This window comes from Asterias rubens, chromosome 11, assembly GCF_902459465.1.
Source record: "Asterias rubens chromosome 11, eAstRub1.3, whole genome shotgun sequence".
Lineage (NCBI taxonomy): Eukaryota > Metazoa > Echinodermata > Asteroidea > Forcipulatida > Asteriidae > Asterias > Asterias rubens.
In genome coordinates, this window is record NC_047072.1 from 8830378 (window position 1) to 8845517 (window position 15140).

Sequence of the window (15140 nt, forward strand, 5' to 3'; positions counted from 1 at the left end):
AAAGAAAAAACACCCTTGTAACACCAAATTGTGTGCGTTTAGATGGTTGATTTCGAGACCTCAAGTTCTAAATCTGAGGTCTCCAAATCAAATTCGTGGAAAATTACTTCTTTCTCGAAAACTATGGCACTTTAGAGGGAGCCATTTCTCACAATGTGTTATACCACCAACCTCTCCCCATTACTCGCCACAAGAAAGGCTTTTTGCCAATAATTATTTTGAGTAATTACCAATAGTGTCCACTGCCTGTAATACCAGTTAACCTGCACTTTTTTAGTGACTGAGCAGCAGGACCAGGTAGCTTGTCATTTCTCACTGGTCTGTCAGTTTTTTTTTATTTGTCCATAATTTTATTTGAAGGGTATATTTTCAACACTGCAAGTGATCAGCGGACCACTTGTTCAGAGTGTATTCATGACTGGTCTTGAAATTGGCATCTGGCGAGCGGACCACTGGTTAATTATGGAGCAATTTAAGCTAGCCATGGGTTAAATAATAACAGTATTTATAAAGCGCCAAATTGCCAAAGGATACAAGGCGCTGAGAAGGAATGAAGAGGGAAAAAGACAGAACAAAGATAAAGATGACCAGCTACGAAGAGGCAAAAAGGTGGGTTTTGAGAGCACGTTTGAAGGCTGGGACACTGTTGGAGCTTCTGGTAAGGGTAGGTAGAGAATTCCATAGTCGGGGAGCAGCAATTGAAAATGCCCTATCACCTGCAAGTTTATGGGTTTTGTGAACTGAAAGGGATTTACCAGTAGTAGAGCGAAGAGAGTAAGAAGATGTCTGGAGTGAAAGGAGAGAGGAGAGATAATCCGGGGCACAGTGATTGAGGGATTTATATGTGTGGACCATTGTACGGAATTGAATGCGTTGGGCAACTGGAAGCCAGTGTAATTGCTTGAGAAGTGGAGATGAGTGAGTGAATTTGGGCAGCTGAAAGATAAGTCTGGCACAGCGGTTTTGGAGCCGTTGAAGGCGGGAAACATCTTTCTGTGAAACACCATTCAGGAGGCAGCAGCCATAGTCCAGCTTGGACAGAATTAAGGCACGGACAGCATTATGGCAGGCGCTGAAATCAAGAAACCTCCTGATCCGGCTTAGGTTGCGTATATGCCAGTTAAGAGAGCGACAGAGCTGAGTAATGTGAGCAGACATGGACATGTTGCGATCGAAAACAACACCCAAGTTTCTGACAGATGGAGAAGGATGAATTTGAGTGCCATTGAGATTAAAGGTGAGGTAATCCAGATTTTTGAGGTGAGTGGGAGAGGCTGCAATGAAGAATTCCGTCTTATCCGGGTTCATCTTGAGCTTATTGGTGACCAACCAGGATTGAAGTTCGTTGACACACCGAGACAAACGAAACAAAGCACAAGCAGCATCTCCAGGGCGGGAGGGGTTGAATGTTAAGAACAACTGTACATCATCAGCATACATGTGGTACTGGATTGAGTGACGTCGAATAAGTTGACCAATGGTGTGGGAGTAATAAGTGAACATCTGAGGTCCAATGACGGAGCCCTGAGGAACGCCATATTTGAGCTTTGCTTCAGTAGAGAGGGCAAAGGAACACATTGCCTTGGATCGGACGAGTTGGTCAATAAAAAGCGTTTGAAAACGCTTTTTATGAAATGCATATGGTTAGAAAGATGTTTTAAAAGTAGAATATAATGATCCACACAAGTATCACTCAAAATTGCACGGTTTTCCTTTTACGTCGCGAACTAACACCGTCGACCATTTATGGGAGTCAAAAATTTGACTCCCATAAATGGCCGACCGTATTAGTCGACGAGGTAAAAAGAAAACCACGCACTTTCGAGGCATATTTGTGTAGATCATTGTATTCTACTTTTACAAGATCTTTCTACCCATATGCATTTTACAACAAACGGTTACAGAATGCTTTTCAAAGACCAACTCGACCGATCCAAGGCAACGTGTTCCTTTAAGTAAGAATGCTGGGTTTTATGTACATGTATGAGGACTACAGCTCTAATGTTTCCCATCATGCCATCATCATTATTCATGGCTTTTTCCATTCTGCAGCCCAGGGCCTGAATTGCATGAATTGTCAGAGATCATTAACACAGGAGTGCTGATTATTTTTGTGTTACATTGACAGTGTGCGAGGTTTCACACATATTCAAACTTCCAGGTGGAAAGAGATTATACAAAAAATTGACTAAAAAAATTGCGTCCCTCGTTATTATGTACGTAGTTCATGACGTATAAGGAAAACTAAGAAATTTTGAGGCGTGTATTGTAGATCATTATATTTTACTAATTCAGAGTCAGTTCAGGTAAATATTTGATATGCGTACACTATAATGTGCTCTTGGTTATGATTTTTGTTTGGGGGGGGGGGGTTGAAGGTTCTTGGTGTGCAAGTCAACAAAATTGCATGTTCAATTTTAAATACTAGCCCGTTGCCATGGTTACAGCCCATTTTGTTTTTGGCCAGTTTAGCCCAATTTAGGGTCTGTTATTTAGCTCCTATTTACAGCTCCACCCTAACCACTTTATAAGAACTGCACTTTTTCTATACTATTGATTGTTACTTTGTGTGTTGATTAATTCCCCTTCCTCCATGATTCGTTGAGCCCTACATAGGCCTATCATACACATTGAAGCACATTGCGGCTCAACGGTAACGCATGAACCAAAATATCTTTCGGGGTCAAGTCTTTTTCTGTTTCAGGGTCCAGACTTTGGAACAGTCTCCCTGTAAACCTTCGTAATGCCCCTAGTGTAAAAATGTTTAAGAAGTTTTTAAAAACTTTCCTCTTTCCAAAAGAATTTTAATGTTGCTGGTTTATTTTATTTTTACTTTGCAAAGCTTTTCCCGTAAGTTTTTATATGTTGCAAATTTTTAATATTCTTCTAATGTGCTGTTTCTTGTGATTTTTATGTGTGTGCATAAATTTGCTTTCTATTGTATTTAATTTGCTTTCTATTGTATTTAATTTCAATTTTTATTGTAAAGCGCATTGGTCTATTTTGGAAATGCGCTATATAAGTCTTTTTAATTATAATAATAATAATAAAATCTACATGTATGTATGCCAGGCACTGAGGCGAGTCCATTTGAAAAAAAAGACACAAATGTTTTAAACACTATTCATAAACACCTCAGACAGTTTCGCTATTCCTATTGGTGGAGAGCGCGTCACGTGGGTGTGTATAAACCTTTGTTTATGACCGGTAAAAAGTGTTAATTCATGGGTGTGACACGCGACCTTGCAGCTGTTCTTATAAGACAGTTTCTTCATTCCTATTGGTCGAGAGCAACGGCTGAAAACAGTTGTGCCACATCACGTGATACGCGCGACGTGCACAGCATTCCCTTATAAGGAGTTGTTAACCCGAGGGCGGCGGAGGGCTTTACCATTTCATAGCTGGAGGGGTGTTGTGTTGAAAGAAATCATTTAACAACTAAAATTTTTGCATTTATTTTACTTTTGACCAAAAAGTGATGATGTTTTTGACCGAAAAGGTATTTATGAATGGGAATCAAAGTGTGTTGAATCGGTTTTCAACTCGTGGTTTAAACCTGCCGAGGCCTGGTTCTTTGTAATTTACCTCGACTTCGTCTCGGTAAAATTATCAAGAACCAGGCCTCGTTGGGATTAAACCACGAGTTGAAAACCTCTTCACCACACATTGATTCCCTTATTAGCAAAACCTTTGGAGCGATTTGCATGCAACCATCTCATCTGTATGTATGGATGCCTTGTGCCAAGCCATTCATCATGAACTTGATACACATAGTACATGTACAATGTATAAATTGATGAAATTAACACTGTGATAATTTGCCATCACTCAAAACCCGAAACATGAACATGTGTGCTCACCGATCAATCATCAGACTTTAATCTATTTAATTTCATTTCATCTTTTCCAGATGCTGAACAGGCCAGAAAGAAGAAGGCAGAACACTGGGATGATCAAGCCCTAACCCTGTGACCTCTGAACCCCCTTTACCTAGAGAAGATGACCTGGGGACCCCTTGAGTACGCACAACCCGAGCGCAGATGAGTGTTGCGTAGGTCATCAATGCACTTGCTCCTCGTTGGAGTGTGACAAGAGAGTCACTTTAGAGTTGAGGACGACGATTCCCGATATCAGCGAGTTGTGACAGAGCGGAGGACATCGAGTAGTAACGATGGTGCTCGAATCCATTGTTGCCGGTCTACTGAACAAGTACCTGGGCAAATATGTGCAGAATCTGGACAGCCATAACCTCAACCTCGGCATATTCAGCGGTAATTTTAATGCTTGCTTTTGTATTTGAGTCAGTGTGTATGTGAATATTTATTGTCCAAATTGTCAAGTACTATTTTCAAAAAATATGAGTATAAAAATTGATCGATGCATGCAGTGCTAACATAATTAAAAATGAAGACTGTTAAACACTTTTATTTTAAAGATCTAGACCTTTTTAAGTTTGAGGTTTTACTCCGGCACTTCCCTTCTAGATTGCTGAGTTTTGCTTGTACTTGTAGAATGTCTGACTTTCCACGGAGGCAATTACCAAGCTCCATTCGCCTTGGTGCCCCTTGACAGGTAGAAAGTTTAGAAACTGAAACATAATAATAATAATTGTGGCTTCTTCATGTTCTTAGCGAGCCGTCACTCACTGACGCTCCTGGCGCTGAAACGTACAGTACTTCCTGTAAGATGTGGGACTCTATTTATCATGAGACCTAATTCTGATAGTACCATGATTTAAAAGGTATGGCGCAATTTGCTGCCGATCGGACCAGGAACACTGGGGCAAACGTCTTCTCTTTTCGATAAGTGCACTGGGTTCTTCTACATGCGATACATAACACATGGGACCAACTGCTTAATGTTCCGAAGGATGAAGCAATGGTTAAGTGTCTTGCTTTTAGGACCCAAGTGTCACGGCTAGGGATTCGAACCCACACTCTGCTGATCAGAAACACCAGAGTTTGAATTCGGTGCTCTTAACCGCTCGGCCACGACACTTCCATCCCTCTAATATTTTCTCCTGCCCCGACTCCCTTGACAACCTCGCTGATTTTTTGCCAAAATCATCACCTCACGAAGAAGATCAAGAAAATGTCAGTCCAAAATTATTTATTTTGTTTCATTGTTTGCAACTGCTATATCTATTTTTCTCATCATAAATATTCTCCTTGTACACTGTACAATGTAGCCATAATCTCAGCCCTACAAAATAATTAGCTTGGAAGCTAATTATTTTGTCAACAGTTTGTAACCTTTATTGGGCCATTGCGGTGTTAAAATATAGATTGACTCACAATTTATAATTCATTACCGTTGTACACATTTAAAGTGTACATGTAAGTGTAATTAGTGGCTAGTGGATGCAATGTCCAAGGCCTATCATAGCCACTCCATGAAGCCGTCGTTTCATTAGAAACACTGTGTGAGAGCAGGTGGTGGGGTTGGCTTACAATTGTTGAACCGTGTCAGACCATTCATGGTCAGACCCAAGGTCTTAATAAGTTAACTCATGGAACAAAGACTGTGTTATGATTGCACAGACAGCTTGGATAGTGCAGGCATCATCAGCTTTCACTACATTAGTCTTGAACTCAAGACGTTGAATTCAAGACCGTGGTCAGACCCACAGTCTCAAACCATGGAGCAAAGACTGTGTTATGATTGTACAGACAGCTCTCTTTTCATAGCTGCTTGGATAGTGCAGGCATCATTGGCTTTTATTGTATAGTCTTGAATTCAAGATGTTGAATACAAGACCATCCATGGTCAGATCCAAAGTCTTAAACCATGGAGCAAAGACTGTGTTATGATTTAAGCTCTTTTCATCTGCTTGCAAAGTGTAGACATCATCGACTTTCACTGCATACGCCTCTCTTAATATTCATGCATGACTTCATAATTCTTACCCAAAATGAGGCTATGGGCAGACTACCACTTGCAGTGGCTTGGCCTAGACTACATGTATAGCCTTGTTTTTGGTTGGTATTGTGACATACCTCATGATGCATAAGTGAGGTGTGTAGTCTTGAATTCAAGTCTTTGATATCAAGACCATTCATGGTCAGCAGACCCAAAAACCATGGAGCAAAAACTGTGTTTGTTCAGACAGCTCTCATTTCATCTGCTTGCATAGTGCAGGCATCATCGATCGGCTTTCACTGTAGTCTTGAACTCAAGACTTGATATCAAGACCATTCATGGTCAGCAGACCCCAAAACCATGGAGCAAAGACTGTAGTAAGATTATACAGACAGCTCTCTGTTCATCTGCTTGCATGTGCAGGCATCATCAGCTTTCAAGACATTATCTGTTGATGTTTGTGTGCGTGTGCGTGGGAGTATGGGGGTGACTTGACATTCAAACTAAGGAACTAACACCTAAAGGGACAACAGGGTTTGCCCTTAGCGTTCTTAGCGGTCAACTAGCCAGCAAGACCAGTTACAGTTTGTCATTTCACTAATCCGCTAGCGTTTTCTTTATTCCATATTAATGTCCGTAGTCTTGTTTTTTTTATGCCTACATACATTACATTGTGTACACTGTACGTTGAATGGAAAGAACGGTCCATCTTTCAAGTAAAGAAAGTTGTTGCGATTGCGCCAAAGCCAAAACATCTTTATATGTTTTGTATATTTCCTTTGAACATCCAGGCAGATCTTTGATTTTACCATCCATTTGATGAGTTAGTACATGTACTGTGCACTTTGTATGATGATGCGAGTGGTGTGGTCTAGCTTTAGTCAGAAAAAAAAGTTAAAAAATGCACACTGACTGTACCGAAATCATGCTTAAAGCCATTATCACACTTTCGGAACTGAACAAAAATAAAAGTTCACAGATTTACAAATAACTTCCAGGGTTTACAGAAGGTAATGGTAAAAGACTTCTCTTGAAATATTATTCCATGAAATGCTTTACTTTTTGAGAAAACATTGAAACCATTATTAATTCTTGATTTATACATGTAGTAAACACATGTCATGATACGGCGAAACGTGCAAAAACAAGAGTGGGTTTTCTCGTTATTTTCTCCCGACTCCGATGACCGATTGAGCCTAAATTTTCACAGGTTTGTTATTTTAAGTTGTGATACACCAAGTGTGGGCCTTTGGACAATACTGTTTACCGAAAGTGTCCAATGGCTTTAAAATGATAAAAGCTGGCATGCATTAGATTTAATAATGAAAGTCATGTGAGTTAAAATCCCCATAAAAGGCAATTCCACAGTAAAGTGTTTGGAATAATGAAAGTGTTAAGAGGCACAATTTAATTTTATTGAGTCATTTCCACCTTGGCTTGAAAATACCCGTTAAACAGTGTACCATCTACGTAGTACACTCAAGCAGACGATAATGACAGACCTATTTTTCCGTAGAGTGTTTGATACAATTTACTCTCTGCCATTTCGCATCAGTTGATAATATGCAAGAAATACACACGCACACACAGTAGCAATATTGAGGCCACGGTGTGTGAGGGACTGGGTTGAGGGGGTTGGTTGCGTTGCTTAACCGGTTCAAATCAATAGAAGACAATGACTATACGTTTGGTTTTTCCTTTAATCAAGTGGAGAGCTGTGCCTGCCGAGATATTGATGCGATCATGTAGACTGGGTAAGGTGTTACACATAATGTGTACACTTCCCATACATTTGTTCTCTGGATTGTGAAGTTACAAAGTAATGCATATGGGCACACCTCTTTGACATTTGATTGGTGGAGTAAGTGTCTTAAAGGGCATACTCTATCTCCCCCATGATGTATTCTGTTTCGACACTCCAAAATTTCATGTAAGGAGTGCTAACCTGTGGAAAGCGCTGTAGAAATGTTATTTATTTATAATTATATTACATTTTTTTATTGATATAATTTTAAGATGCTTCTAATGCTTGGTAGCTAAACTTTGCATCTAATTTAAAGGGCAGAAACCAAGTAATATTGTTTGAACATCCCGAATGTAACAAAGTTATCTGTTTGAGGTTGTTCAGTTTGTGAGTAACCCTAGAGTTTTCTATTTTCAAATCTTTGATCTACATGTACCAGATTAAAAACGGTATATCTTGGGTGGAGGGGTAGGGTGGGGGGGGGGGGGGGGGGAATCTGTCTTATGCGTTTGGCACACTGAGCTGCACAATGTATTGTTACATGACATTTCAGTAAAAAGACAGATTTCAAAGTAAAAAGACAGATTTCAAAGTAAAAAGACAGATTTCAAAGTAAAAAGACAGATTTCAAAGTAAAAAGACAGATTTCAAAGTAAAAAGACAGATTTCAAGTCTGCTTGCACTTTTATGCCTGTCACAGCAAGTCTGAGGCTCTTTGACTCTTTTGTAGACATCATCAGTCATTTGAATCATCTCATTGAATGGTGGTTGTGGTTGATACAAGTCGCATGATATCCCTGAATCTCAAATTAACTCTTGCATCATCTATTTGGATAACAAATTCATGATTCCAATATCTTTTTGTTGTTGAAGATACATGTACACCTAACGTATCACCTTTAAGATAGTAGGTTTTCAGTAAGTTATCATGCCCACTTAATTGCGTTAAGGTTAGACCGACCACCACCCCCCCCCCGCCCCCATCTGCAGAGGCTGTGTTGTCATAATGAGACAAACCTGGATGCTCTCTGTAGGTGTGTGCTCAGAGTGTGAAATGATGAAACCATGATGCATCTGCTATCTCACAGGACGACACAAACCCCTCGGGCTGACGGCTTTATTTTTGATATTATTTTTAAAACAGTTTCAATTTTCTCACAAAATTGTCGGTCTGTTTGCTCAGTGCTGAGTGATAAGGTCAACAATATCAGTTTCATAATCATAATGATCAAAAGGTCAATAAATGGAAAATGCGTATAAATTAAAAAAAAACAATGTAAAAATCAACTACAGTAATTCAATTTATGTTTTACTCAGAAAATCAACCTTTATTTTTGTCAAACAATTACTTTGGATTTCACTCTTGATTAATAAACTCCATTGACCAGGAGCTCCAAAATATTTATTTTGTCACTTTGTAAGCAATTTTGAATACGGCCTATTTGTGTGTTTGCATTCTGCTTTTAACAGTCAAACATGTCAAAAAGTAGAGCTACAAAGCCATGTAGTAGGCACAGAAAAAATATGCTTACCACACCAGAATAAGATACCAGCGAACTTAAGTCACATAAATGCACACAGTGCGCCAAACATGTCAATGTGACTGATTATTCTCTTGCTTAGCACTAGCAGAGAATCTTAAAAGCACTAGGCCCTACTTTATTGTCTGCAAAAACAGCAGCTCTACAAAATTGGACCCTGGTTCAACAAACGATTGCACTTCCTGCCATATGTTTTGTAGTAACAGCCCATGATCAAATTGCAATATAATAGCTTCTTTCTGAATTGTACGTAAACATCAATCATTGTAGATTGTCCTCTCTCACTAATTGATTGTCGCACTCAGTGGAATTATCTCCCATAAGCATTGTTGTGTGTCCATTCAAGGCATGACGGAGACGACTTGATATCATGAGAAATCAGTCTGCCTTGCACGTTGTCGCATCACAAAGTGTGATTTCTACAACCCTGGATGTACGATATTATGAAAAGGCATCAATTCAGGGCGAGTACAAGTACATATCATAGTACAATGTACATGTATGTGCAGAAGACACTACCGCTATTACTCGGGCTTGCAACTACTGCAGGCAGGCCTGATGTTTTGCAGAGGCGACTGAGGCAATTGCCTTAATGCCCTCAGAGTCATAGCCTTGGTGCCCCCTTGACATGTTTCTGTAGAAATTAACATAAGCCCCAAAGTCAAGTGCTACATGTATTAATCTAGTGCACATTACTTACCATTCATAAATACCTCAGACAGTTTCTCTATTCCTTATGGTAGAGAGCGCGTCACGTGGGTGTGTATAAACCTTTGTTTATGACCAGTAAAAAGTGTTACATAATTCATGGGCGTGACACGCGACCTTGCACCTGTTCTTATAAGACAGTTTCTTCATTCCTATTGGTCGAGAGCAATGGCTGAAACAGTTCTTTATAATTTACCTCGACTTCGTCTCGGTAAAATTATCAAGAACCAGGCCTCGTTGGGATTAACCACTAGTTGAAAACCTCTTCACCGCACATTGATTCCCTTAGTAATCATGATAATTTTTGTAAAATAAAAATTTAGAGAAATCACCTAACATATAACAAGGCCAGATGGCTACTCCAATGTGAGGGCTTCACTTTTAACTGATTTGGGCTTTCGACCCAAATCAACTGCCACCAGTGGGCATGTTGCCCACTACATTTTGCATTCAAAGTCCATACTGATTTTAGGCACTGGTTTGATCCACTAGGAGCCAGGCTAGTATTTATAGAGCAGAATGCATTAACTTTCCATTTTAAATAATAATCACAACTTGGTGGAGTCTTGTAGTGCAGATATCCACCAAATTGGTGTAAGTTACTCAAGGTGCTCGGACATGGACAACATTTTTAAAACGAAAAAAAAACAAAATAAAAGAAGCGGCCCTTTCTTTTGTTTATCTCAATTAGACAGTGCTCAGTCATTAAGGAAATGGTGATCGCGACACAGCAAATGACCATGTTGGTTTTAAACATTCGTTCTAAACCTCGTCACCACTCTTTTATTGTCTTTATAAAGAATAAACATAGTTAAATGGCAACGAATTGGTAACAAAATGATGGGTTAAGTGCACATGTGCCTTTAATCGAACACTGCCCTTAAATCTAAAGAAATTATTTTTGAAGGGCAACTGGAAACAGGGGGAGTTTTTAAGTTAGGTTTTGAATGACGAAATCGATTAAAACACTTATCCCATGTCAGCTTAACAATCTTTATTTTTAATTTGTTTGTTTACAGGACGTTTGGAGCTGCAGGATCTTCAACTCAAACCAGAAGCCCTGGTAAGGAAAAAATAATGGTCCTTTCCTACATGTACCTCATTCATACTTTCCCAACTTTTTACAGAGCAATTATGGTTAAGTGCCTTCTTCAAGGGCACTACTACCATGACCGGGATTAAAACCCACACTCTGTTGTTGACAAGAACAGAGGTGGGTCCAAGGCACTAGACCACTCAGCAATTATTAAGCTTGCTCGACGTTTTTTTTTTAACGAGTTGTTGGGGATTACAAAAAGCAGATCTTTGACTACAATGTCTGCGTGCTTTGAATGCAAAGAAGTATACATGAGCTACATTTGAGGTTATCCAATAACTTTCTCCTCAGTGATTATTTGTTGTTCACCCTGGATTTGAAATATTCATGAATAGTTTGATTAATTTGATTAACTATGTTTCTAGATACAATGTGAAGATCAATCAATGACGGGGGAACCATCTGGCTTTATTTCATTAGATTAGTCTTCAAACATTAGTGGGTTTTATCAGAAAGCAACATGTCTTTTTTTGTCATGGTCTGTTTTTCATCCGGGCTCAAGTTTGGCACTGGACCAATTGACCCATTTCACCTGACGTCATCATCAGAGAAAATCTTGCATGCGCCATATTGGTGGGCAATGTCTTTGTGCCTTATAAAGTGCGCATTCTAGGCGACGCAGCGTTTACACGTAAACCTATAAGGTTTATCGAGAATAGCAAAATATCAAGAGAGGGCGCTGTTGAACCCACACAAAGGTATAGGCGTTGCGTGCGCGAGTCGTATAAACTGCACAGAAACCGCCCCATATTCCTTCCCACAATGCATTGCGTTTCTAAATCGCGATAAACCTTATTGCCAACCAAAATGGTGAACGTGGCACAGTCGCAGCGTGTGAAGTGCGTGCAAGGGATCAATAGCCCCTGTGTGTAAAGGAAAGAGTGAGGACATACTTGCATATTACTTGTGGCGGCGTGTGAAAAATTCTCCTTTCTCAAAATCTAGGTTACTTCAGAGAGAGCTGTTTCTCACAATGTTTTGTACTACATATCAACAGCTTTTTAAAGCCATTGGACACTTTCGGTAAACAGTATTGTCCAAGGCCCACACTTTGTGTATCACAACTTATATATAAAATAACAAACCTGTGAAAATTTAGGCTCAATCGGTCATCGGAGTCGGGAGAAAATAACGGAAAAACCCGCCCTTGTTTCCGCACGTTTCGCCGTGTCATGACATGTGTTTACTATAAATCCATAATTCTCGATATCGAGAATTGATATTGTTTTAATTTTTTCTCAAAAAGTAAAGCATTTCATGGAATAACATTTCAAGAGAAGTCTTTCACCATCACTTTCTGTAAACCCTGTAAGTTATTTGTAAATCTGTGAACTTTTAATTTTGTTTCTGTTCCGAAAGTGTCCAATGGCTTTAATGCTAACAACTATTTTGAGTAAATTTTAAGGAAGTTCTCCTTTCTTTCAATCCTCAGCATGAGCTCAATCTACCTATCGAACTCAAGGCAGGTCATATCGGTAAGTTTAGTCAAATGTACTTGGATTTTTTCAGTGTCTACGGTTGCCTGGTTCCTTTGGGTTCTGACCAATACTCTATGACACTTTGTCAAAACCCACCACTCTGATGAGCATGACTAGTGGCCACATTACTGACTGCATGTTTGTCATTCTATTTCAACCTGTATCAAGTTTTAAAATAACCATAGAGCTACATGTATATATATTGACTAGAGCGCTAACACCCCGTTATACACGCACTAAGGTTTGTAAGCCGTGTGGGCGCATCCATGTTTATGTACAAATCAATACAAAAGCTTGAAATTTTGTACGGCAATTGTACGGCTATTTGCATGATAATGCGTTTGTTCTTTTCTATGTGTCATCGAACCAAAAAAATGCAGCAAATGTGAACGCACAATCTGCTGTTGAGCGAACAAACTGCGAGCGTCATGTGCGTCATGTTCAAAAGACGCGTTTACTTTTTTTAGTATGTCAACCAAGTCGAACTTATGGTTTTCGTAGCGCGGACGTACGCGAATGGGCAGTCGCTTATGTTAGCGCACACGCCGAATGTAAAACAAAATCGCGGCAATGTTCTCTTAAAATTAAAATCGTTCCATCATCAAACATGTCTGCGCCCAGGGTGGCTTCAAAACGCAGAGTAAGTTAGCGCTCTAGTCAATATATACAGATGAAAATAACCCACAAGGCTTCTGACTGGCACCCCCTCTACTTAACCCCTTCCGGATCCCCCCTCCCCCCCCCCAGTGAAGTTATTGTTAATGACAAAATAAGGAGACCACCAAAATACATGTACGTGTAGCGCTGGCATGTTCAAATCCTGCTCTAGTCAATTTTTTCTTTGTTCAACCCTAAATTATGTTAAAATTTGTACGCTGTACATGTATTACAATTTACTTATCATAAAAACCATCCATAAAACTACATGGTTGGCTAAGCTTAATGTGGCAGGGCCCGGGTATAAACTGAGTACTGTTTTTATTGTTTTAAAAAATGTTTCAATTTTTTTAACTGTATGAAAGCAATTTTATTACCCTTTTTGGAATCTAATAATTAAGAGTAATTAACGTTTATTGAATGGAAGTTTAATGGAGCTGCGCACAAGCTTTAAAGAATAAATTTATACTTAATAGCAAAATTCTGCAGAAGCAAAAAATAAGCAAAACTTAAGCAGAACAATTATACTATGAGATGGTAATTTGGCTGGTAACCTTTATTCTGGTAAGCGAAAAATGGTTTGTCCTCTTCCTGCTTTAATCTGATTTCTTGCACTTGACATACTGGAGCATGGTCGATATGGTTAATCCAAGAGCTACGTCACAGTTTCTGGTCAAGTCTAGTCACTCACGCAGACTTGCTCTAGGTTGACCCGTTCGTATTCAATAAATTATCCTACTCTCTTTTAAGGGCCATGTATATTTATAAATCATCTATCATGGTACATTTTCCCCACTGTATATAGGGCGTGTTATCGCAGACATATCCTGGACGTCCCTGTTCTCCGATCCACTTGAGGTGAACATCGAAGATGTCTTGATTCTTGCGGGACCGATCTATGACAGACCCTACGATGAGGCCCAGGAGAAGCTGCTGCAGAATGCCATCAAGAAGAAACTCCTGGAGGATCTGGAACGATCCAAGAAGAGAAAGAAGTCAAAGAGTAAGTAGAGAGGATAAAAGATTGAGATTTCTAAAGATTTGTTTTCTTTTTTTTCTCTTGAACTTGGATAGATTGTAATGGGTTTTGCCAAGCAATCCGCCGTATTTTTTTACTGCGTGAGGGCGCTCTCAAACATATTTGTATCACTTACGGGAGTACATACATGTATATTCATTCATACCCAAAACAGTTATTAAAGACTGGTGTACTTTAACACCACAGACATCCACACAGGCAATAAGACCTTTAAAGGAGCCATTAAAGCAACTTAAAACTACAGCGCATCAAAAGTGACAAAAGGCCAACCGAATAAAACTGCGCAGGACAAATCGCTTTTACCCCCTACTGCGCATTGGCTTGAATCACATGCCTCGCACACACGCCTGATGTCCCATGCTTTACTGTATGTGGTGCCCTCTGCAAAGTTCCAATGCAAATTTACATTTTTCCTATATGAAGTGCTGTGCCCTCTCAAGAACAAAATTCAAAGCCTGGTGTGTGGGTAAAAATACCATTAACACTGTATGAACTATTCAAATACCATCACTCGTTAAAATTGATTACGTGCAATACATGTATGTGCACCATGCTCCAAGTTCACGTGTCCTACAATTCATGCGACCCTCATTTCCCGGCAAACAGGAAACAGGATTTCTGTCAATGTGAAAGGATCTCATTTGAAACCGGATCCCTCCTCAGTGTTGGTGAGAGAGCCAACAACACAAGCACATTAGAAAACATATTATTTTCTGCCTCCGCGATTATTCTTGGAGATAAACCTGATACATGTAAGTCCCCTTGAGTCTTCGAAGCACTTTGCCATTCCTGGTCCAGTAGAGTTCTAAGCCTTGATCCATTGACACCAGCTGAAGCAGTGACGATCCCTAGTCAACTCTCAAGCATGCATACTTGGCCACTGATATAGTTTTCATTTAATGTTTTGGGTTTAGGTACTTTTTGTACGACACAAAACATAATGCCCACAGAGTTACGGTTTGAAGATACATTGTACCTGATGCTTTCCTTCACATATTGTTTGCCGAGGATGCTGTAG

General features: G+C 39.6%; 1 protein-coding gene across 2 annotated transcripts in view; it reads left to right on the forward strand.

The window, feature by feature from the left end:
• Positions 1-15140, forward strand: part of LOC117296312 (vacuolar protein sorting-associated protein 13A-like) — a 108315-nt gene that overhangs the window by 8110 nt on the left and 85065 nt on the right. For both annotated transcript variants that reach the window (XM_033779160.1, XM_033779161.1), the window contains exons 2-5: positions 3911-4271; positions 10872-10915; positions 12381-12423; positions 13889-14086. In XM_033779160.1, coding sequence (XP_033635051.1) covers positions 4172-4271; positions 10872-10915; positions 12381-12423; positions 13889-14086 — 385 coding nt within the window. In that variant the 5' untranslated portion in view covers positions 3911-4171. The remainder of the gene's footprint in view (positions 1-3910; positions 4272-10871; positions 10916-12380; positions 12424-13888; positions 14087-15140) is intronic.